At 36.3% G+C, this 23,854-nt stretch overlaps 1 protein-coding gene across 2 annotated transcripts in view; it reads right to left on the bottom strand.

Moving 5' to 3' along the window:
• Window positions 1-23,854, bottom strand: part of COPB2 (COPI coat complex subunit beta 2) — a 39,757-nt gene that overhangs the window by 6,392 nt on the left and 9,511 nt on the right. Inside the window, exons 2-22 of one of the 2 annotated variants that reach the window (XM_004762400.3) lie at window positions 21,981-22,118; window positions 18,618-18,704; window positions 18,106-18,232; window positions 17,096-17,244; window positions 15,103-15,249; window positions 14,164-14,263; window positions 12,966-13,108; window positions 12,518-12,717; window positions 10,783-10,893; window positions 8,995-9,083; window positions 8,804-8,910; window positions 7,365-7,508; window positions 6,599-6,729; window positions 6,117-6,324; window positions 4,261-4,371; window positions 3,058-3,272; window positions 1,501-1,593; window positions 1,228-1,408; window positions 996-1,064; window positions 775-846; window positions 384-527 (exon numbers count right to left, since the gene is read on the bottom strand). In XM_004762400.3, the coding sequence (XP_004762457.1) occupies window positions 432-527; window positions 775-846; window positions 996-1,064; window positions 1,228-1,408; window positions 1,501-1,593; window positions 3,058-3,272; window positions 4,261-4,371; window positions 6,117-6,324; window positions 6,599-6,729; window positions 7,365-7,508; window positions 8,804-8,910; window positions 8,995-9,083; window positions 10,783-10,893; window positions 12,518-12,717; window positions 12,966-13,108; window positions 14,164-14,263; window positions 15,103-15,249; window positions 17,096-17,244; window positions 18,106-18,232; window positions 18,618-18,704; window positions 21,981-22,118 (2,718 nt within the window). In that variant the 3' untranslated portion in view covers window positions 384-431. Of the gene's footprint in view, window positions 1-150; window positions 528-774; window positions 847-995; window positions 1,065-1,227; window positions 1,409-1,500; window positions 1,594-3,057; window positions 3,273-4,260; window positions 4,372-6,116; window positions 6,325-6,598; window positions 6,730-7,364; window positions 7,509-8,803; window positions 8,911-8,994; window positions 9,084-10,782; window positions 10,894-12,517; window positions 12,718-12,965; window positions 13,109-14,163; window positions 14,264-15,102; window positions 15,250-17,095; window positions 17,245-18,105; window positions 18,233-18,617; window positions 18,705-21,980; window positions 22,119-23,854 lie in introns of those variants that run through there. The other variant, XM_045088853.1, reaches the window with a different exon arrangement.

Genomic DNA, 23,854 nt, shown 5'->3' with positions numbered 1-23,854 from the left:
AAAACCCAAGTATGTAGACTTGGGCATGGGGGAACATCAAAAAAAAAGGGTTAGGAGAATGTGAGCTGATCTCTAGATGAGGTACAGTTTGGCTTAGCCTTCTAAAACTAGAAGTTTATTTTCCTAATTTAGAAAGGAAGCTTTCAAGTATTTTCATTAATTCAAAAGATTTTATGAGATATGGTCTAACGACCGTATGAAAAAAATCAAAGCCCACATTTGTTTTACTTAACAAGGAAACAGTGATTTAGATGCTGCACATAAACCACTCCTAAGATGAGAAGAGCACTGTGCTCCCAGTGAGCCACACTCAGCCTTTTCATATAAAAATCTAAGGAATTTCTCAGAGTCCAAAGCATGGCGGTCAAGGTGGCAATCAATACCTGTCCATAATAATGATCTATGAGTTGGGTTCTCAAGAAACATTACACTCAATCATCCAAAATGTCTTCATCTAGGTTGATGTCTGTTGTGTCAATATCTTCTAATTCCAAATTATCCAGGTCTACTTCCAGTTCAAGTAAATTCTGCAAAGAAAAGAGTCATACAGCACTTGGTTATCTCTGATAACCTTTTGAAGTTACCTCTGATTCATGATCCAAAGAGAACCAAAGCAATAGTCAAAAGGGGCATTTTCTCATTGCAAAGCCCCTGCTCTGAAAGTGATTACATCACTTAAAATGCAGAGGCCTGCCCATCCTGCAACCATTCATGGGGAGAGAAGGAGGAGTGAGCATGGGGTTCCCCTGGAATATCTGGGTATGACGTCTGTACCTTTTCTTCTTTGTTGGCTGTGTGAGAGGCCACAATAACTGGAGTAGGAGAAGGTGGTTTCCCATCAAGTTCCTGAAAGCCCAAGTGGAGACACAGACAAAGATGAAGGAATTTGTTCAAATACTTTTCCCCCAAGGGAAGCTGTTAGGATTAGGAAGTGGGAGAAGGTACTTAAAATGAACAAATCTTAACCAGATTATCTCATTCAATATTCTACTGACCTGGTGAGCTGCAGATCTTGAGGGCTGAAAGCCTTTTGCCTCTTCCATAACATTTCTTTCTTCATTTGGCTATCAGAATAAAGCAATGATGAAATATTCTGAAGTCAGTTCATCTCTAAACTTGACCCAAATCCCAGATATTAGCTCTCAGTCCAACAATAATGTATGTAAAGTGTGATGCACTTCTACACTTTAGTCACAATAAATGAGGTCTGGCTGCCTGGAGACTCACCGTGACAAGTGGATATTGCTTGGCTGGCCACAGATCAGCATGTGTTTCTTTCACCCATTCTTCCACAACAAAGGCTTCTTTTAATCCAGGAAAAAGGTTTTCATACTCTGTTGGATCGGCAAGGGATTCTGCAGCTTTCTGATTGACTTTTGAGAGATTTTCTCTCCAGAGTTTCACCACCCTATTGTAGAGATTATGGAACCAGAGAGAGACTGAGTAAGTGTGCTCTAGTTTTTACCTGAAACATTTGTTCCTAAAACTAAAAGTCTGTACCTTGAAACCTGACTGGGTAAGTAAGTCCGGGCCAGGAAGGCAGCTTCTGGCAGTCGGCCAGTTCTAATCAAGAGTTCCAGGCAAGCATCAAGCCTAAAGATTCAAAAGGAGAGGCACTATTACCAAGAATAGACAAAGAAATGCAGATTAAGCAATGCAAGGTGAGTAAGCTTTCCCCAGCTTCCACACATACACCTCGTTTCTGTCACTGAGCCATTTACTTGTCATCACCAGGGTGTTTACGTCCTCAATGTACTCCATAAGCATGAAGGACAGAGCAGGTTTGTGACCATTTTCAATCTCCTGATAGCTTCTTCTTAGGAGTTGTTTAAAGTAAGTTAACTGGGCATTTTAAGACCAGCTAAGGCAGCTTAGACAAGCACATTTTAAAGGCTTTCAGGAGCAGAAACTTAGTTTTACAGGTGGGGTCAACAAGGGCAATTCTCCAATGTGAGCTGTGCTGGACAATCCAGTGCTGCCCAGCCAGAAAATGTCCTGGTGTCTGTTTTCTTAATTTGTTTCTTTTTTTAATTTTTTTTTCTAAGTTTGATAAAGTATATAATGTGCTTTAGAATTCACAGGGTTTTGGCGAAAAAAAACACAGGGTTTTGGGTTTTAGAAAGGTAATATAGTACATATACTATATATTACTTAACATCCTCAGTATCAATTCTAGTAAATGTGCTGCTGAAGTGAGCACACCTCCTCAGCATCAAATAAAAGTCATAAACGTTAATATTCTGCAATAACACATGCATACTGGATGTGCTAAAAAATGAGTGGCATAGAAGCAACTAATAATAGTACTTCAGAGTTCAGGTTTTGCCATCAGATAAGTTTTAAGGAACTATTTTCAGGACACTTTTTGGCTTTTAAATTATGGGCCTATTCCTACAAGTATACAAATTTATAAATACATCTATTATGATACACATTGGGGTGCACCAAGTTTTTATAATAAAGTGTGAGGTTTAGAAAAGTCACTAGAGCAAGGATTAAACACTTTTGTGTTTGATTTCTTAATATGGTCAACTAATGCTGAGATGATTTGATTTGCACTAACCGCGAGACTTTCAGAAGTATATGACCTTTTTACACTTTACAATTAGATGCAATTCTAGAAGCACCTGACATCATCCTCAACTCCCTTTATTCTTGCCATGCACAGGTCAGAACTATCCAATTAGGGCAAAGCTACTGCCATCTGGGTACTATGGAAGCAGGGGAATAGCTTCCTGCCATGGTGAAATAAAATGGCTCAGCCCGGGAGAGGCAAGGCTTTGAGAAAGTGGTTTAACATTTCTCTCAGTCCACACCCTCCCTAAACAGCTCATTTTGCTCAATTTAGATCAAATATGTGAAAAGCATCCCTTATTGAAGGCGAATGCCACCAAGGTAGCACTGTCCTCTGACTGCCCCCACTAGCCAGAAGCAAGGCCAGAACTCTCTCCATTCTCTTTCCAGGTTCATTCTTCCTCTCTAAAGCACCCTCAAAGTCAGTGCAGAAATTAGTGTTTTAAATTACCATCTCTCTTAGATCTTGGGTAAAATACTTACTTGCCCTGTAAAAAGTAGCTCATGAATGCCACGTTATTCTTGCCATCTCTCTCTGCACCCTCTGCTAGTTTGTTCACCATACTAGCATTTCCAGAGGCAGTGGCCAAGAGCAGCAGACCCCCGTAATCCTGTGCATGGTGCAGGCACTCCTGGGCAAGGCCAAACTGACATTTACTGATGGCAAGTTCGGCAAGTTGTTTCCACTTTTGTTCTGACTGTAAGAAAGAGTTTACAAGTTAAAACATCTACGGAAATAAACATTTGAATTTTCAACATCAACACTCTTTTGTAACCTGAGTATTACTATGCTGACAATGGGAGATATTTCATACATATACTGAGCTGTGCCTATTAAGTTAGTTCTATCAATCAAAATAAGAATGGAATGACAAAATGTGTAATGAGAAAATGGAAGTTATTCGTGTATACAAAATTAATTCAAACACAAATCAATTTTAATGATGCATGAATAATCATCAACCCATTATATTTTTATTTTGTAATTACACGGTAAAACTAAAAGTAATACTATCTAATTGGAGTTTTAAGGTAATTAGATTGCGGTTATTTTAATGAGTGATTTAATACCCTTTTTTGAAAGAGCAGAAGATTGTTTTTATATCCTTAAATATTCAACAATATCATCTGTCACTTGTAGCTTCTCAAAAATCAAATGCTACAAATTTGGATGATCTTAACATAGCTGAAATTTATTTAGCACATCTGAAATGAATTTACCAATAAATGCTAGCCTTAAACCAGAGCTGGTGGGCCCTCAATAGATAATAGTTTATTAAAATGTCACTGAATTATGTCAAAATATTAAAATCTTTATTTAAAACCAACAACTCTCTCAGAAGTTTGGGATACTGGCAAATTACTGCTTTGTCTATACTCTTTAAAAGAGTTCTCAGACTACTGTATCTTGTATCTTATTTCTTATCTTACAAAATAGATCTCATATAAACTATTGAAAACACTTTTTCTTAAATAAGATACTAAGAATATATCTCCAATAGAAACATTTAATTTATGTAAAGACTAACAAAATGCATTTTTAGATGATCAAAGAATGGCAATAATCTCACCAAAGAGAGTTACTAATTTGCATTTCCGAGAATTTCAATGAAAACTTACACTAAACATGAAGAAGTACCTCCTAATCTTTACATTAGTTATGAAAAATCCTGACTTATTACATACCTCTGCTTCTACTGCTAACTGGTATGCAATGTTCAGTTCTCCGAGCTGAAGAGCAAGTTCAAAGCGATGCTCTGGATCTGTGGATACTGTGAGAGCTTGCTGCTTGAAGCCCTAAACAGAGAACAGATGTAAGTGTGTGTGCACTCTGTATGCATATATATCTGGTATGCGTACACAGCAAATCATCCATTTATTTATCTCTCTCAAACTAAGACTACCCTGCTGACACATAGCCTCACTGCCTAAACAAAAGTAATAGGTAACAAAATACTCTAATGAGAAGACAGAAAAATTAAGGAGTCACTCACTAAATTAATTGGTAAGAACCAACCAACAGACAAAATTCAGTCCCACAGTGCTGTTTTCTAAGCAGCAGGAGGTAACTGATGCTGAACAAACTGATGTAAAACTAGTAAAATTAAAAAAGAAAAAAAATGAAACTAGCAAAATCAATAATGCAAAAGCAAACCAATGTCAAAAAGAAAAGGATTTTGGAAAGTTGAGTGAACAAGAGCCATTTCAAAAAAAGAAAGGCACAGTGGTATAGACCTAGCTGTTCCTAATCTACTCAATAAACTGGGCTTAGAGATTATCTAGTCCAGTCCCTCAAAAAAAAGCAAGTCAAATGTGAAAGCTTTCTTCCAACTTTCCCTGATCTGTAGGTCATTCAGCAGACATTTTGCTTGCAGGTCCTGACATGGATAGGATACTATTACCTAGACTTCACTGTTGGTCTTATGTCCAGTTTATTCATTAGCAAGCACTCCAGGGGACAGAAAATCTAAAACGGTCTTCCACATTCCAGAGTCATCAAAACTGGCTTTTATTTAGAGATGTAGAAATCAACACCAAGAGAATCAACCAAAAGAATAAAAATGATTACCTCTAGGAAGCAGGTGTGAGAAAGGAAAAGAAGTGCGGTTGTTTTTCTTAAGTTCTGCAGAACTTTACACTTTGTGCACATACAAATTTGATTTAAAAACATTCCATTCAGAAAGGGGAGTATCAGTGGTGGTAAGTTTTATGCAATGTATATTTTACCATAGTAAAAGAAAAGAAAAAAAAAAGAAAAAAAGGCTTGCTAGCATAGAGAGGGAAAATATACGATGGAAATTAAAATATTGATAAAATGGAAAAGAAGTCTCCAGAACGGGCGCCTGGGTGGCTCAATGGGTTAAAGCCCTGCCTTCGGCTCAGGTCATGATCCCAGACTCCTGGGATCGAGCCCCACAAGGGGCTCTCTGCTTGGCAGGGAGCCTGCTTCCTCCTCTCTGCCTACTTGTGATCTCTATCTGTCAAAAAAATAAATAAAATCTTTTTTTAAAAAAAAAAAAGAAGTCTCCAGAAAGAGAAGACTGATAATCACTTTTAAACATTTTTATTTCTTTCTTTCTTTCTTTTTTTTTTTTTTTTTTGCTTTAAACATTTAAAGAAGGCACTAAGAGTTACGGCACTGAGTGGCTCAGTCAGTTGAGCATCTGGCTCAGATCATGGTCTCAGGGATGTGAGATTAAGCTCTGCATCAGGCTCTGCCTTAGTGCAGAGTTTGCTAAGGATTCTCTCTCTCCTTCTCCCTCTCCCTCCCTATGTGTGTGCATTCTCTCTGTCTCCTCTCTCTCTCAATAAGTAAATAATAAAATAAAAAAAATAAAAATAAAAAAAAAAGAAGTTACTGGGGCATTAAGAAAGGACAAAGAAGAGGCTAGTAAGTAACTTAAGTTTACAGGAGAAATTCCACTGCCATTAAGTGGCAATAAAGAAACAGTTTTCAAATCTATACTAACATTCTTTTCAATAGGTTTAGGAGGAAAAAAAAAAAAAACACCCAAAAAGAAAACAAACCAAAAAACTCTTACCTGCTTTTCTAGAAAGTGTGCAACTCTGGTCCTCTGTTCTTTTGGAATGGTAGGCAGAACCTTATCAGCCATGCTAAAGTCCCTTCTCATAACAGCTGTCTGGTATTCCAGCACTGAAACCAGCAGAGAATAGCTAACAATGTTCAGTTCTTTATCTCCCAGATAAAGCCTGTTGTCTTTAGGAATATAGCCCAGGAGATACATTGTCCTATAACAGAAACAGAAATTAATTTAGGAGTAGGCCCACATCAGTAGGTAAACACACACACTCTCTCTCTCTCTGACACACACATAAAAAACCTGCCTCTTGCTCAAAATCTCACTTTGATTGAAACAGTTCTGATCAACAACAGCCAACGTACTAAAACTATACAATGAAAAATCAAGGCTATTGCTGCTACAAGCCAGCAACAGATTTTGTTTAAAAAGCACAATTCTAAGTTTAGGATGCTTGAGACAAAAGCAAAACAATACTCAGTTACCTATCCAAGTGGGCAATGGTGACTATTTCTCCTCCAACATAATAATTTAATCTGTTCACAGAACTTGTGTAAATGAAGCAATCGCCTACCCACAGCCCTGTTTTCACAATTTCCTGAATCTCACCAAGAACCTGCAAAGAAAAAATAGTCTATTATGAACTTACAAGTATTAGAAATCCTGTCAATAACAAAAACTGAGTATGACTGGGGGTGATAAGGTAGAATAAGGAATACAACGTAAGAGCCTACTTTAAGAAAGAAAATATTTCCTTGGAATTTCTATCTTCTTTCTCCATGTAAAAAACAGATTTCCTGGCTGAGTATATTTGTAATGTAGATTCTCACTGCTGCATCAGAGCTGTGATGCAGAAAGTGGTGATCTAAACTCACACACATGAAACTGGAGAAGTATTTCATAAAATCTTCCAGGACCATCTCCACAACAGATGATTTAACTTAACCATTTGAGAGCTCATTTAAATCACTCTGGGTAAACTGTCTTAAGACCAAAGCACCTTCTAATTTCCTTACTAAAAGATACCAAAGGAATCTAAAAACTTCCTAAAATCAAAGTACAAATTTCTTTTAAACATACATACTTTCAAACTCTGATCTTTCAGATAAGACTTTAATTTTTGCATTTCACTGTAATTAGTTAAATGTTACTTTCTCCAAACCTAACTTAATAAAATATTAAAATCAGTGAAGTTCTATTATATGAATATAAATCAGTAAAAACAAAGCTAAAATTGTGTTGGTCAATTACCTCAAAGGCATCTTCAATGCCATCTTCAGTAACTCCCTCATGTGTTTCCTGTGCAGCCAAGACTTTTTCCGACAGATACTTCAGGATAAAAAATGACTCCTCAGTGGCAATACAAACAAGCTCTCCAGAGTCAGACCAGAAAATCTACAACATGGCAAACAAAACAGTTTGGGATTTCTAAGCGGTATGACAAACTGCGTACACTTTGTTTCTAACAAGACTTGTCTTCTTATATTAGGGTAGTAAGTATGCATTTAACAATTTTATGTAGTACATACAGTGTATATATAGATATACATTTACACATATATGTACGTATATATTTGTATTTATTTGGAGGGTGGACAGGGCAGTGCCTCACTCTTTAGCCTAGAAATGGAAAGACTCAAGGAAAACAGGAAGGAAAGCTGTCAGTAGACACTGAACGTGCTATAATTTAGCAGCAGTAGCCTAGTCCCTATTGCTCTAGAAAAGTGTTTTTCAGCCTTTTTTTTTTTCATTATCATCCCCACCCACACACCCAGTAACCTTTTTAGACATTTTTTTCCTCACCTCACCTATAAAGTTTTAATACCATGGATATTATATATATGCTTATACATACATAGCACATACACATATATACATACATATAAATATGCTTTATAGATAAAGAGTGAATTTTCTTTACACTCAGTAACCAATTTTTGCCCTGTGAGGCCCTAGTCCCCACTCAGACTGCATGCTGTAAAAGACACAACCAGGACGCTAGGGAGGTAGATTTGTCTCCAAAGAATTTTGTGACAATGAAAAGTGGTCAAAGAAGCAGGCAGTTCCAAAGGTAGAAAGCTCTGTCACTAGAGGCATTTATCTGAAGTTTCAACAGCCATCATCAGGTAAAGCCCGAAAAGGCTTTCTGAATGGTATGGGGCTCCTAAGCCTTTCCAAGTCAAGAGCTCCCTGACTTCCTGTCTTGAAAGTATACTTTTTATATTCTGTTAAATGCCATTTAAAATATGAATAACAGGGGCGCCTGGGTGGCTCAGTTGGTTGAGTAACTGCCTTCGGCTCAGGTCATGATCCTGGACTTCCAGGATCAAGCCCCGCATCAGACTCCCAGCTCCTTAGGCAGTCTGCTTCTTCCTCTGACCTCCTCTCTCATGCTCTCTCTCACTCATTCTCTCTCAAATAAATAAATAAAATCTTTAAAAAAATAAAATAAAATATGAATATATTTGTATAACATTTGTATAACCTTTGGTGCTTTTCAAAATACCCAATGTCTACTGCCTCATTCATATACAATTCTGATTTTCTAAGCAATCTTAAAGTAAATGGTACTGTGTCCAACACAAATGGAACCAGGACAGCTAGGTACAAAGACACTTATTTGCCTCAGGGACCGACAGTTCCTCGCAAAGGTGCACACTCCAGAAGTAACAATGGAGGGGAAAACTCACGTGTTTGGGCTGAATTTCAATTCTGCGTATGAGTTCGGTATTGTCCCAGTCATAGAAAGCTAAGCCATTTACGGATCTGACTCCCAGTAAGAAGCCTCCATAGATACCTAAAAGGAAAAAGGATTTTGGTTTAGATGTTTCTGAGCCATTGAAAAGCTTCTAATATTGTGTCATAAATAAGTAGCACTCACTTTCTGCTCCAAAATCTGGTTTAAATGATTTTTTTTCCTTAAAGTTCTTAAATATCTTTACAACACTGTTGCTCTCTCTTATTGCGTATCTGGCGGGAAGGAAGGAAAACATGGCATATTATATACCAAACCATACTTCTATAAAATGTTAGAAATATTTTCAAATATATCTGAGTAATGAATTATGGGCTTTACACTATTACACACATTATTAGGGTTTACAACTATTTCAGAAACTGAAAAAGACCCACCATCCCTCAAAAAGTGAGTGATTAAACCAACTATGATATATTCATACAATGGAATATTACTCTGCAGAACAGGGGATCAGTTACTGATTTATGCAACAATATGGATGAATCTCAAAAATATTATGCTAAGCAAAAAAAGCCAGACACAAGAGTGGATACTGTAGGACTCCCTTTATATTAAACTCTAAGGACAAATCTAATCCACATGGTGACAAAAAGCAAATCAGTGTTTGGGGCCAGGGAAAAGACTGTTAAGGGAAAACAAAGGGATTTTCCAGGGATGACAGAAATGTTCTATGTCTTTATTGTGCTGGTGGTTACAGACTGTATCTATCTGCCAAATTTCACTGAAACATACATTTAAAGTAGTGCATTTAATTTTATATAAATTACAACTCAATAAAGATGACTTAAAGATAAAAACTTTAACAAGCGGCTCAGCCATTTCTGGCAACTATTTAGAACATTGTGTATATTCAGGCCTCTTGAAAAAAGGGACTGTGGCTGTTGCTGGATAATCAAGAGTATTTAAGGAAGTGATCTGATGAGTGTTCCTATCAAGACAGGAAAGATGCTGAAAGGGCCTTAGCTAGATAAAGATTAAGAGGAAAAAAAAAAGCAAATTATCAAAACAGAGAGGTATGTTAAGAGTGGTGAGGCAATCCATGAACTGTAATTTTTTTTAAGATGATATCAAAGTACATTTTAGTATTTGGAACAGTGCATGTATGAATGTATTTAGGAAATCTATGAAAAGATCAAAACAAATTCTTACCTCAGTATATCTTACTGTTAAAAAACTTAAAAACATGCACCTTATATGCAAAACTGAGGCTCAGGTTTCTCACTGTTGAGGGCAGGGGCAATACAATATATGGAGAAAACAAAACTAAGAAAACGGAAGATGTAATTCAGTTGTATGGTCAGAAAAAACCAAAGCCCTAATATTTATTATATGCACCAAAAAGGAATCAAAAGGAACCACTCGGTAACGAGTATCTAGTACAAATAATGATAATTAATTAGCACCTAGTATGATAATTCAGAGTTAAATGATTTTTCCTGTTTTTAATAAGAATATTTTGTGAATACTCAAAATTTAGACAGAATTTAATAATGGGAGTTGGATAACATCACAGAAAATGAGTTTTAAAAAAGATTCAATGAAGTTCTCATCAAGATGACATCAGACTACACTCTCTCGCAACTAGCTCAGGACCTAGCAACACCTCAGGACTCCAGGGCAAAGGGAGAGCCTCCTTTGTCTTGAGCCCATCTATAAGCACCAGGCCCTGTCAAGGGTTCCATCAAGGAAATGGGTGCTGGGCCCCTAATTTAATGGATTATTAGATGAGCCTGAGTGAGCTTGCTGAATAATGAATACAGAAAGGGCAAAGGCAGCACTGGTGAGAACTGTTCTTGAACACAAAGAAGCACAGCCAACACTGAGCCTTTGGAACATGTTTCATACAGCTGCACACAGATCACCTATCTGCATGCAGTCAGGGCTAGCTGGAGAGCACAAACCAAAACTTACTCTGAAGAATCATGGGCCCATGCAAACTCCTGGGCAGACCCAAAGCTTTTGTTTCTCAATGCCATTGCTGTGTAGATGATATATTCACCATCACCACACACCACAACAAACCTGGAAATTATGGAAGCCAGGGAGAGAAGTAGGATCAATAACATGTGGAAGTTATGAAACAATGCTCATCTTCATAATAAAATACTTCTAATAACAAATGCCGCTTTAGTTGACTGTTATAACTGAATCTAGTATCTTTTAAAGTTATACATTTCTTCAAATACAGATCTAGACATAAATATTCTACACAACAATTCCAAAAACATAAAGATAGGGTTTTGCTGAAAATCTTATTGCAGTGGCCCTCTCTTATAAACAAAGGATATGTGGGACAGGAAGATAAGAATGGCTGGAGATGCACAAGGGCCAAGATTCTAATAATTCAACTGATTTTCAAGTGTGGGGAGGGGCAGTGAGAGATTCTTAAGCAGACTCTATAACCACCCTGGAGCCCAGTGTGGGGCTCCGTCTCACAACACTGAGATCATGACCTAAGCCAAAATCAAGAGTCGAACACTTAACTCACTGAGCCACCCAGGCGCCCCTCAACTGATATTTATTGAGAATCAAAATGCCTAGCATTTTGCTCACTGCATTTATACTGTAAGAAGGTATATTTATTATATTTATACAAATATATATAAATATATTATAATATATGTTATACATACAAATACATTAAATTTATATACATAAATATAAATATATTACATTTATACCATAAGAAGACATAAGAAGGTGCTACTCTGGGGTGCCTGGGTGGCTCAGTTGGTTAAGCATCTGCCTTCGGCTCAGGTCATAATCCCAAGGTTCTGGGATGCTGCACTGGGCTCCTTACTCAGCAGGGAACCTGCTTCTTCCTCTCCCTTTGCCTAACTCTCCCCATGCTTGTGCTCTCTCCCTCTCTCTGTGTCAAATAAATAATTAAAACCTTTAAAAAAAATTGTACTGGTTGCTGTTGGACTACCAATGTAAGACGCAAAAAAAAAAAAAAAAAAAAGTTTTATGATATTAAGGGAAAAAATATACAATGCATTCTTAATCTTCCTAAGGAAATTATATTACAAGTAACTATGGATAACATTTACTAAACAATTCATATACTTGGTTTACAAAGCTTGTCTTTTTCGATACTCAGAACAGAATTGTAAGATGCCCAGATCTACTGTAAAGTAACTTTTAAAGATGCACAGGTTTAAACTCATGCTTGAAACTCAAGATGTTTGGTGCTTTCTAAATCTTAAGAAACAAAAATGATGGTTCAAATTATAGATAAGAAGCAGAATTATTATCAATCCCCTAATGTTTTCAAAAGACAAATACTTAAGAGTCACCTCTTCTTAAGTTAATTAGCAAGTATTTAGAGCACCTACTGTCTCAGTATAAGACATGATACCTGCCCTCAAAGCAGCACAAGAATACAAACCCAGCACATTTAAAATGAATAAATAGAAAAACTATTTAACTGTTCAAAGTTGTACAGTGGGACAAAGCCAGAAAGGCAAATATGCTTTCACCTTGCATGCCAACTCAACTGACTGGTATGTCGGCAGCTCTATTGAGGATTCCAGGGCAAAAGCTCATGAGGAATGCCCACCACAGTGTAGGGTGGTATATGCTGTGGATACGCAAGCTCTGCTCTAACATACTCAGAAGCCTAGGACAGATTCTGGTGATGGCTTACCGCCCATTAGGATTATGTTGAATAGTCTGGGGATATATTTCACAACTGCCCATATCCTTGACGGCTAGTGGCAGTCTTTCTCCATCTTTAATTTCAGCATCTCCCATTGCTTTTAGGTTGGCCTGCTGTACTTCTGAATGCTTGGCCCAAATTATCTTTCCATTGGCATCCATGGACATGGCAGGTTCCTCCCGACCAAGCTGGAAGAATGACAAATGGCTTTTAGCAATAAAAGAAACCATATAAAACCACAAAATAAACATTTTCTATTTTCATTTAACAGAGGGTTCCTTTCTTCCACTTTAATCCAGTGCTTAATCTCTTGTGCTTAATGAAAGAAGAGCCAGTTTAATAAAACTGGTAACTTAGAAGATGACTGTACTAAAACATAAGGAAAACTGCTTCCACTGTGTTCATTTTGCTCAGAAAGAGTATAATAAGAGATTACCTTAACAATAATGCTCCCTTCATCATAGCCCAAAGCGACATTGTTGGACCCTCTCAGACTGGCCACACACCACACCCTCTCCATTCCATAATTCAACGTGCTCTCAAGGCGATACGTGCTTGAATGCCAAATACGCACAGTTCCTAAAGAGAACAATGTGAATATTTCCTTCTAATGAATATCTAACGATGAACTGTGTCAGGTGAACCGACCAAAGGGAAGTCTTTTTTTAATTAGTTTCCTGGCAGCTTAATTTTTTGATCTATAGTCTATATAGGTAATTTTATGAAGCAACATAAATTAACAGAAAATTGTAAGAAACCAAGAACTGTGATTTTCCATGTAAAATAATGAATTTTCTCAGCACGGTAACTACTATGAACCTGCAGGTGCTTTACACACATGATCTTTTCTTTTCACTATAATCCTATGAGGTGGATATGTCTGTTCCCATTTCATAATCTGCCCAAACCACATATGCATGAAGTGGCAGCACCTGAATATGACCCCAGGTTTTTGGACTCCAAACCACTGACTGGTTTTTTCACAGTTTTTCTCTAGGACTTCTGGGTTCTCTTATTTAAGTACTAGTCAAAACGCATTAGAATGATGATGAAGGGGGCGCCTGGATGGCTCAGTGGGTTAAAGTCTCTGCCTTCGGCTCAAGTCATGATCCCAGGGTTCTGGGATCGAGCCCCACATCAGGCTCTCTGCTCAGCGCGGAGCCTGCTTCCTCCTCTCTCTGCCTGCCTCTCTGTCTACTTGTGATCTCTGTCTGTCCAATAAATAAATAAAATCTTAAAAAAAAAAACAGGGGGGGGGGCGCCTGGGTGGCTCAGTGGGTTAAGCCGCTGCCTTCGGCTCAGGTCATGATCTCAGGGTCCTGGGACCGAGTCCGGCATCAGGCTCTCTGCTCAGTGGGGAGCCTGCTTCCTTCTCTCTCTCTCTGCCTGCCTCTCTGCCTGCTTGTGATCTCTCTCTGTCAAGTAAATAAATAAAATCTTAAAAAAAAAAAAAAAAAGAATGATGATGAAGAAGAAGATAACAATGGCCCTTTGCTCTGTTACAGCACAAATATTCTATCTAATAAAAAGAGCAAAATTCTCAGAAACCTCCAATTACAATGCAAGGCACTATCTGACTTAAATAACTACTTAGTAATTACAAGTACAAGAATAAACATACATTTTGAACTTACCATCTTCTGACCCTGTGATGATGATTGGCAACTCAGGATGAAAACTGGCACAAGACACATTTTGGGCATGTCCCTCCAGTGTCTGTACACATGTCTTATTCTGTAATCAAGACACAGAAAATATTTTTAGTGAAAAACAAGTAACTCATCCTTAATTTTTCCAGTTTGCAGATACATAAAAATGAGAGCTGTTATTTTAATCTAAATAATTTCTGATACAGAAATTCTGAAACACAATTATCTTACCTGCATAATTTCTCTAATTCCTTGACAACACAGGAAAATAGAATTTTAACTATCATATTTAAAGAAAAAAACACAAACACCTCAAAAGATCTGGTTTTCATATGAATATTTTCTCTCCCAAAGATCTAAAATAGTATCTTTAATAATTTTATCCTGTACTTAAACACAAATCTGAATAAGGTTCTAAGTAACAGTGATTTTCTAGGCCTCATTTTATTAACTGTTCATGGAAATTTTGATGTGAGAAACAAAACAGAAATTCAATCTGTCTCTGAGAGATAAAAAGCATAGTAACAAGAAGTGATAACTAGGTTTACAAAGTCTATGTGGCAAAACGTCTGTAACATGGCGTCATGGTATTATTCATTTATCTGCTAGTTTTCAAATATGGACAGAAGTCTACCAGTGAGGATACTAGAGGGTGTAGTAACTTCATTTTAGTTGAAATATTTAAATTTCTAATTTCTACTATTAAGTAAAAAATAAACATAATGGCGTTTTATTTTAAAATCTCAATAGGCATTTCTTTCATTGTTATGGAGAACTCTAGGACTACTGTTTAGAGGCAAATACTGAAGACTTAAGTTATTATGCTTTGAACAGAGTTCAATAACCCAAGTCTTAACTGTCTTGTAACAAACAGTGAAATCCATGTCTAACATATGATAAAGTAAGATTATGAAGAAATTGTACCTGATAGTCCCATATTTTAACAAGACGGTCATCTGCACCTGAAATGAGGTATGGTTTGTCGCCACCACTGTAGTAATCGATGCAATTCACACCTTTCTCATGTCCCTCCAGAGTGAAGTTTGGTGAGGAAGAACCCAACTGCCACACCTTTAAAGAGCAACAGCATCTGCCAGTCAATAGGGGCCTTGCTTTTCAGAAGGCAGCTCCATCACACTTCTGACATATTATATAAAGTGCCAAAGCCCAGGACAGGAAAACTAAAGAATGTACATTTCTTTCAACCATTTATTTCTGTTCTTTCTCACTTTACTTGACTTTCTAGGGGGCAGAATAACTACAGTATTCTCCAAAAATGCCAATTTCCAGGCTTAATCTCTAGAGATTTCTCTTTATCCCTATAGTTCCCCAGGAATCTAGATTTTTAACAGACATCCCAGTGATCCACAGGTTATAGTCTAAAGAACAGTAAGAAATGCTTTCATGAGAATTTTAATATAAAGATAATGAAAGTGAATTTAGTAAGGTATATTAAAAAGAGAAAATGACCACATAACAAAACATTTAAAACATTTAAAGTATGGAAAAGTAGTCAAACATTACCATAGCACTAGTATTATTTATCTTTACAAATAATTATTGAGTGCCTCCTACAAAGGAGGCTCTGTGGGAAGTATAAAGATGCATAAACAATGTTTACCACTGACTGTATGCAACAAACTTTACTTGAGCCAAAGATAAAACAATTTATGTTCTCAAGATACACCTTTTAGTGAAGAAAGTTCGAAACTAATTTCTAAGTTTTCAATCTATGTCAAAAGCAAGGACAATCCAGCAAAAGGGAAAAAAAAAAGTAAGGTCAAAACCCTAAGATATTTAGACAGATATCATTTAATACTCAATTATCAGACAAATAACATAACATTTTATGTAAGTTAAAGGAATGTTATATAGATGTAAGCATACACACGTAAGTGAAAGTGCAATATAGCATTTTAAACGTATGCATATAGAGACATTTTAAATAGTGTAATGGAAAAGGGAGTATGACTACCACTCATGCAACAAGTATTAAGCATTTAGTAAAAGCAAAGCACTGTGTTGCTTGCTACCGAGTATCTGTTTGAGGGAGTGGGGGTGACACCCAGTTCCTGCCCAAAGATCAACACTTTGGGGGATAAAGATTTCTGGAGACATATTAGTTATCGCTCAAAATGAAGGGCATAATAAAGACAAAAAGGAATGAAAGGAATGGGATGAGCATGATTGGCTCTGTCTAGAGGTGAAATGGATGTCTGAAGAGAGCTTCTCAGAGTAAGTAATTGTGCTGAGCCTTGAAAGATGAGTAGTTTTCCAGAGGAGAAAAAAAGTAAAAAAGGGAGAATAAAGAGCATTGCAAGCAGAGGTAACAGTTGAATGAGGGTCTATGTACATTCGTGGCATTTCTGGAGAATGGTGGATAGACCAGGATTATAGGAGATATAATATTAGCTGTGGCTAGTCTTGGAAACCCTCATATTCAACAGTAAGGTAGTGGAACTTTACTCTTACACTGGGAATAGAAAGGTGAAATCCATGTTTTAGAAAGATACCTGGCAGTAGTACAGAGAAATGCAGTAAGGAAAAGAGAATGGAGGCAGAGGAAATTTTAATGTAAAACAGATTAATAATCAGCAGATGTCAACAATGAATACACTAAAAGGAAACAGGAAATAGAGGAAATACACAAAAAGGAGAGGAAATAGAAGAGGCCATACTAGCATCTTTCTTATTCTGGGTTTGCAGTAGTTTAAAAGTCTTAGAATATATTGCTTTGACACAGAAAAACACTCCTCCTGTTAAGAGCATCAAGTTACCACAAGTCCTATTTTGATTTCAATATGAGCTTTTAAGAGAAACTTCTAAGCAGGAATAAATTTCATGGGCAGCCAGTAGTAAAATATCTCAAACAACTACATTTCACCAACATAATGGATACAAAGAGCAGGCACCCTACCTTGATGGTCCTGTCCAAAGACGCACTGGCAAACTGATTGTTATCTTTAGGATTGATCACAATCTGCATAACATAATGGGTGTGTCCTTCAAACACTTGTGAGCAGGACCATTTTTTATCCCAGTCCCAGAGCTTAATAAGCATGTCATCTAGGCCAAAAGAAAGTCTCAAGTTAGTTGCCCTTTATATTTCTTTCATTTAGAACTAAGATGCAGTCTTTGTGCCTTTTAAGGCAGCAAATCTAAGAGAAATCATACATTCCCAGGCTTAAAGAAATAGAATCAGAATTGAACAGATTTTTCAAAATCCTTATTTATCCTAAGAATAAACTTAACTCCCTACAGAAGAGGTGAGATAAGATAGAGAAATTACTACTAGTAAATACAAAAATTTCATGAAAAATTTTAAGAAAGACTCAAGTGGGCTTTACAGAATGACAGAAGAGTAACACAAGTTTGATTAGAATCTAAGTATGACTGAATAATGATGGCAGTGACTAGGGAACAAGCATTTCTCTTATAAGAATGATGAAAGAAAAAAGCTTTGAATTACTTCTCAATTTTAACTTAAAAATGTTTCAAAGAGCTATTACCAAATCAGTACAACTTGTTTTAATTACCCTCCAAAAGTTCACTGTTCTAGATATAATGCCACAGAGCAAACTAGCCTGAATATAAAGAAAAAAGTGATGAGGGTATGTAGCAATCTGGCAAAAACTCACCCACCAGCATGTAAATTAGCTTTCTGTTCAGCAGATGTTTAATCATCTAGACCTTCAGGACTTCCCTGACAGAAACTGGAACAATTGCTACACAAATCCTAAGTAGAGTTGATATTTCATTAAATACAAAAGCAAGCAGCACTGATAGCACGGTAATGGACTTAAATAGTTTAAAGGCTGCTCAGAATTAGAACTCCACATGTAACAGCAGTAAAAGAATTGCAAGTCTCACTGAATGAAAATGAATTACTGAAAGAGATGCACATGACCAAAAGGAGTCATCTCTTACCACTGCTAGTCAGAATGAAAGGCTGTGTTGGATGAACAGCAATACAGCGAATGTAGTCTGAGTGTGCTTCAAACATATGAACTCTCTCCAGAGTATTATAATTGAACACTCTTATCTGCATGTCATCCTAGAAATGGAAATTTAGAAATTATTATTGTTATAAAGTAAACTGTGCAAAATGGTGTAGGAGCGCATGGGTGGCTCAGTCAGTTAGGTGTCCTGACTTTTGATAGTAAGTAAGTAAACTCGGGTAGTAAGTAAACTCAGGGTCCCGGGATGGAGTCCACATCAGCCTCTGCACTCAGCTGGGAATCTGCCTCTCCGTCTGTACCCCCTCCCTTGCTTTCTCTAAAAAATGAATAAATAAATCTTGAAAAAAAAGTTATAGGCTCAAGTTATAAAGTCTATGCTTCAAAACATTAGACTAATTAATAATCAAGAACCAAAATCATTTGCATAATCACTGACCAATTAAGAAACTGAAGGAATTAGAAATTCATATAATTACTTACCGCTCCTGTCACAACCCAATTCTTTCTTGCAACAAACTTTGCAGCCCGAACAGGAAGATCACACACTTCAAATGTTTTCACCAATGTCTTTAAAATTCAATAAGAATATATACTTTGAGTTATGAGAAAATAACTGAAAAAACTACTGTGTCACATTTAAAATATCCAATTATTTAGATCATTCCTAATTTAAAAATATTCTCAGGCTAAAACACAAAAGCTCAACAATCAAATGAAGAAAAAAGACCAATCTTCTTTTCTTTAACAGTTTCAAAATTAAAATGCTTATAAAGGATAAAAGAAAGCAAATCTCCACAAGATGGAATTCCAGATCCTCTGTGCTCCAGCCTGCCCTTCCTTATCTTCTTAGCCTTACCTTTGGCTACTCCCACTCTTACCTTTGCTCCTCCTGTGCCCTCTGCCTGAAAACCCACAAACAGAACCTTATACTCCCCATTCATAACATAGCACTTTCATTATGTGTCTAATGTTAATTTTTCTACTAAGCTCCCCAATGGCAAGAATCTTGTTTACCACTGTATTCCCAGAGCCTAGAACAGTGGCTGGCAAACAACCAGTGTGCAGTAACTATTTGTTGAATGAATTGGCTCTTAGTTTTTTCTTTTTAAAATTAAACCTATCAACTCACAAAATAAACTCATAAACAAGATCCAATTCTTTTGAACACTTTAGCAATGTTTCCGTATAAATGCTATTGACCTCTTTTTAGTGAAGCATGAAAACACAGTGATTTAGATGTCTCTTCAAGCTGCTCAAAATGGAATAATACATATAGCATAAAAGCAGAAAACTGAAAGAGCCTCTTAGAAAGAACAGGGATAAATGCATGTCTTTGTCTTCCCACTATGGTGCCTTATTTTTTAAGATTCTGAGATTCAAACTATCATTTTGCAATCTCTCTTTTTTGTACCAGAGAGTAATGAAAAACAGCACAATCTTACGGATTAACCATGTACACTAAATAAAAAGAAACAAAACTAGTACACCTGAAACTAATGTTATATTATATGTCAACTATACTTTAGAAAAAAAAGTTGTAAGAAAAAAGAAACAATAGAGACTGGTTCATAAGAACTGTTGAGCCTACTTTGGCCTTCTGAAGCCAGACTTCACAGATTCTTCACACAAACACAATAAATGGGGGCATCAGCTCTAACCTGTACAGCTATCAGCTGACTACCATACAGAGAGCAGAAACAACATACAATCTGTAAGATGTCAGAAAAATGCACAAAAGCTCATAAGGAGCCAACAAATCCAGGGATCTGCTGAGCAGTACAAATAAAGCAGCTGCAGAACAGTCACGGTTAAGGTCCACAGTTAAGTGGCCACGGTTAAGTGCTGTGGCTGATACAAATGACACGAGAGATGGTCTCTGCATTATAGAAGCTAAACAATCTAAAGAGGAAGAAATGCTACTCAATATAACTTAATGTAAGTTAGGGAAATAATGACTAACACTTGTATGGGACTTTACACAATATTATTATCTAGTTTGATTTAATCCTTTTGACAATCCTGTGATATAGGGAAGGCAACAATATCATCTTCATTTTAGGTAAGTAACTGAGTCTTAACATGTTTAAGAGGTTTGCCCACATCATTTATTTAAGCAGGATGGCTTCAAACTGTAACATACTGATTTTTAACCACTGCACTCACCACCTCAAAGACTTATTTGAAATTCAAGTACATTTGAATTCACTTCCAAAAACGTTTTGCCTCTTTAAAGAATTTTGCTCTTAATATACATGAGTGGCAATTAACTTCTGTTGGTGATAGAGGGAAAAAAAGAGGTAGAACCAAAAATAGACCAACCATTAAACAAAGACTTACTCAGTATCTACTGTAAGTCTCACTGTCAAATAGGCACTTGTAGTAACTGTGGAAAGTAAGACTAGTATAATCCCTATCCATCCCAGGACTCCATTCTTGAAGGAAAGAAGGAAATCAGAAGTTACCAACAAGATGAATTTTGAAAGTGGAAGCAGGTGGCCCTGCCAGAGGGCACAGAAGGGCACAAAAGAAAAAAAGAGGCAAACTGGATGAACCAGAGAGAGTTATGTTACAGTAAAACCGAGAGAAAGTTAAGGGAAGTACAGCTGGGATTTAGAACATAACACAGTGAAATAACAGATCTGAGAAATGGCTAAATGGAGTTGCCAGAAGGGATCCCTAGGAAGAATTAGGATGTGTGGTGGGGTTTGGGGGAGGCACCAACATGTCTGTTAAGCATAAAATCACAAAGATATTAAGTCTGTGAAAACAGAAGTGGATCAAAAAAAGCAGTTAGCATGCATACTATTTGCATTAAGACAAATGGATTCACAAAATGAAGAACTGAAATTGTAGAGGTTAGAAATCCTGATATAGTCAAATAGTGATAAATGGAATACTGATTATTCCTTAGCTCAAAAAACAATTATTGAGTACTTACTATGTGTCAGACAATGTTATCAGCACTGGCATAAAGCAGGGAACAAAGTGTTAATGTTTATAAGATGTTACTGATGGGGTCCTGCTTTAGTGTGCAGTAAATCTGTGCCATTATAGGGACATAAGACTGTAAAGGTGTTTTTAGAGTTATTACTGACCTTAGTTCCTAAGCCTATTTTTCCATTTTAAATTACTCAATGTGAATTTTGTCTGGCTATTAAGAACTTAACTTTACATGTTGAAAATAATGATTGTGTAAGTAGACACATAACTATATGAGCTAGTGCCCACTATATGTTCTGTATTTTGAAGGGAAACGATTAAGAACCATCAACAAAGATTGGAAAATAAGAGATAAACCAATTTGAAGGATAAATGATTTACTCAGATGATAAAGAGCAAAACAAGCATTTAAGGCAGATAATCTGTATAACACATATTCTCATATGTGTAATCAAAAGCTGACTACAAATAATTTCTCTAACACTCTATAATTTGAATAGTTGATTGAAAGTTACCTGCATATCATTACATCAATTATTTGGGAAAAAATAAAATTAAAAATCCCATTCTTAAGATCATTAAAATATTGACTGAACAGAAAATTAAGTACTATTCAATCTTTATCTATAGCAAGTGACCTTATATTGGTGGCATTTTCCTTTATTTCAAAAAGATAATACTAACTTTTATCAGAATATAACATTTAAGTGTTGTATATAACAAGACTGAAACGGTTTCTTCCATAAGCTATAACCCAGTAACTGTTAGTTTCTCTTTCCTGAAAATACTTTGTACTAATTTATTTGAGAAAGCAATCTGCACACCTATTGGACTCTCTGTCTTCTCTTGCATTATAAACATAGTCTAACATACTGTTTCTAAAAAGTCCTTAAAAATTCTTACCTGTGTTTCATGATTCCAAACGCACACACTGCCATTGTAAAGACTTGCCAACATCCATGGCTCTGTAGGATGCAAATCCACACTCTTAACTCGATCAGATCGAGCAGTTAGCTTTCTCTTTATATCAAGTCGCAGAGGCTAAGAAGAAACAACATAAAAAGCCCTCAAAACATTAAATTGCTATGCCAAATAAATCATGTTTGAGATCTTAACTAAAAACAGTGCATTAACAGGCCTTCAAAAAAATTCAGTTTTTACTTTGCTGAACTGTAGATTCAGTTTCAAGTCTACAGCACCCACCTCTTCACTCATACTAACATACGAGTATTTAAATTTTTTTAATTTATAGTAGTGGTTGTCAAACTTTTTGGGCTCAGGACCCCTTTCCACTCCAAAAAATTTCCTAAAAAGCTTTTGCTTACATAGGTTGTATCTATTGATATTTACCATATTGAAACATTAAAACCAAAACAAGTTAAAAATATTTATGTATTAATTTTCTTTTTAAAAAGATTTTATTTATTTATTTACTATTATTTAATTTATTGTTTAATTATTTCATTATTTAAATTATTTCATTATTTAAATTATTTATTTAAACTATTTAAATAAATGGTAGGCAAAGAGGAAGGCAGAGAGAGAGGGAGAGGCAGGCTCTCTGCTGAGCAGAGAACCTGATGTGGAGTTCGATTCCAGGACCCTGGGATGATGACCTGAGCTGAAGGCAGAGGCTTCAACACACTGAGCCACCCAGGTGCTCCTATTAATTCATTTTCAAATAAAAATAAACTCATTACATGTTGACTTAACATATTTTAATGAAAATAACTATATTTTCAAAAGAAATTTAGTGAGAAGAACGGCAATTTTATTTTTCACATTCTTGCAAAACTCTTTAACATTCTGTCTTAATAGGAGACAGCTGGTTTCTCATATCTGCTTTGGCCTTCAATATATTATGCTTCAATATGATATGCTGTTTTGGCTGACATATATGAAAAAAAAAAACTTGGCCTCGAAAGACACGTAGTTGGAGAAAGAGAACTTTTTTTTTTTTAAAGATTTTTAAAAATTTATTTGTGAGAGAGAGAGAAAATGCACAAAGAGTGGGAGCAGCAGGCAGAAGGAGAAGCAGGCTCTCCAGTGAGCAAGGAGCCTGATGAGGGACTATCCCAGAACCCTGGGATCATGATCTGAGCTGAAAGCAGAAGCTTAACTGACTGAGTCATCCAGGTGACCGAAGATAAATATTTTAATAACTTTTAAACATTTTTATAAAGATTTTATTTATTTATTTATTTATTTATTTATTAAAAGAGAGAGAATGAATGAGCGTGGAGGGGCAGAGGGAGAAGTAGGCAGGGAGCTGAGAAGGGAGCAGATTAGGGGCTTTGATCCCAGGACTCATCTGCTGAGCAGGGAGCAGATTAGGGGCTTTGATCCCAGGCTTCTGGTATCATGACCTAAGCTGAAGGCAGATGCTTAACCGACTGAGCCATCCAGGCACTCTAATTAACTTTTTTTAAATAGTTGTGAATAGAATATTCTTCACTTTTCAAAACTTGAAAAGTGGTAGTTCCTTAAAGGTTAGTTGCAACATGAAATCTGAAAGCACATAAATGAACCTTTTATGAACTTTTTATAGTTTGTTACATGAAATCTCTTGGCCTATTATGTATTTTGAATGGATCTCTAACACATGCATCTTTTGTAACATCATGCATTGGTTATTTGGAAAATTCTGAATCAATGAATTATGCAAATCTTCCAAATTTTGACACATTTCATTATATAATAACAAAAAGTCACATTCATTAATATCACCATCTACCACAACGGATAAATCTTCAAGTATTAGAAATCTAAACAGTTTA

Source organism: Mustela putorius, unplaced genomic scaffold (assembly GCF_011764305.1).
Source record: "Mustela putorius furo isolate JIRA1106 unplaced genomic scaffold, ASM1176430v1.1 tig00003834_pilon_pilon_pilon, whole genome shotgun sequence".
NCBI classification, from domain to species: Eukaryota; Metazoa; Chordata; class Mammalia; order Carnivora; family Mustelidae; genus Mustela; species Mustela putorius.
This window is presented reverse-complemented; position numbering and strand designations above follow the sequence as displayed.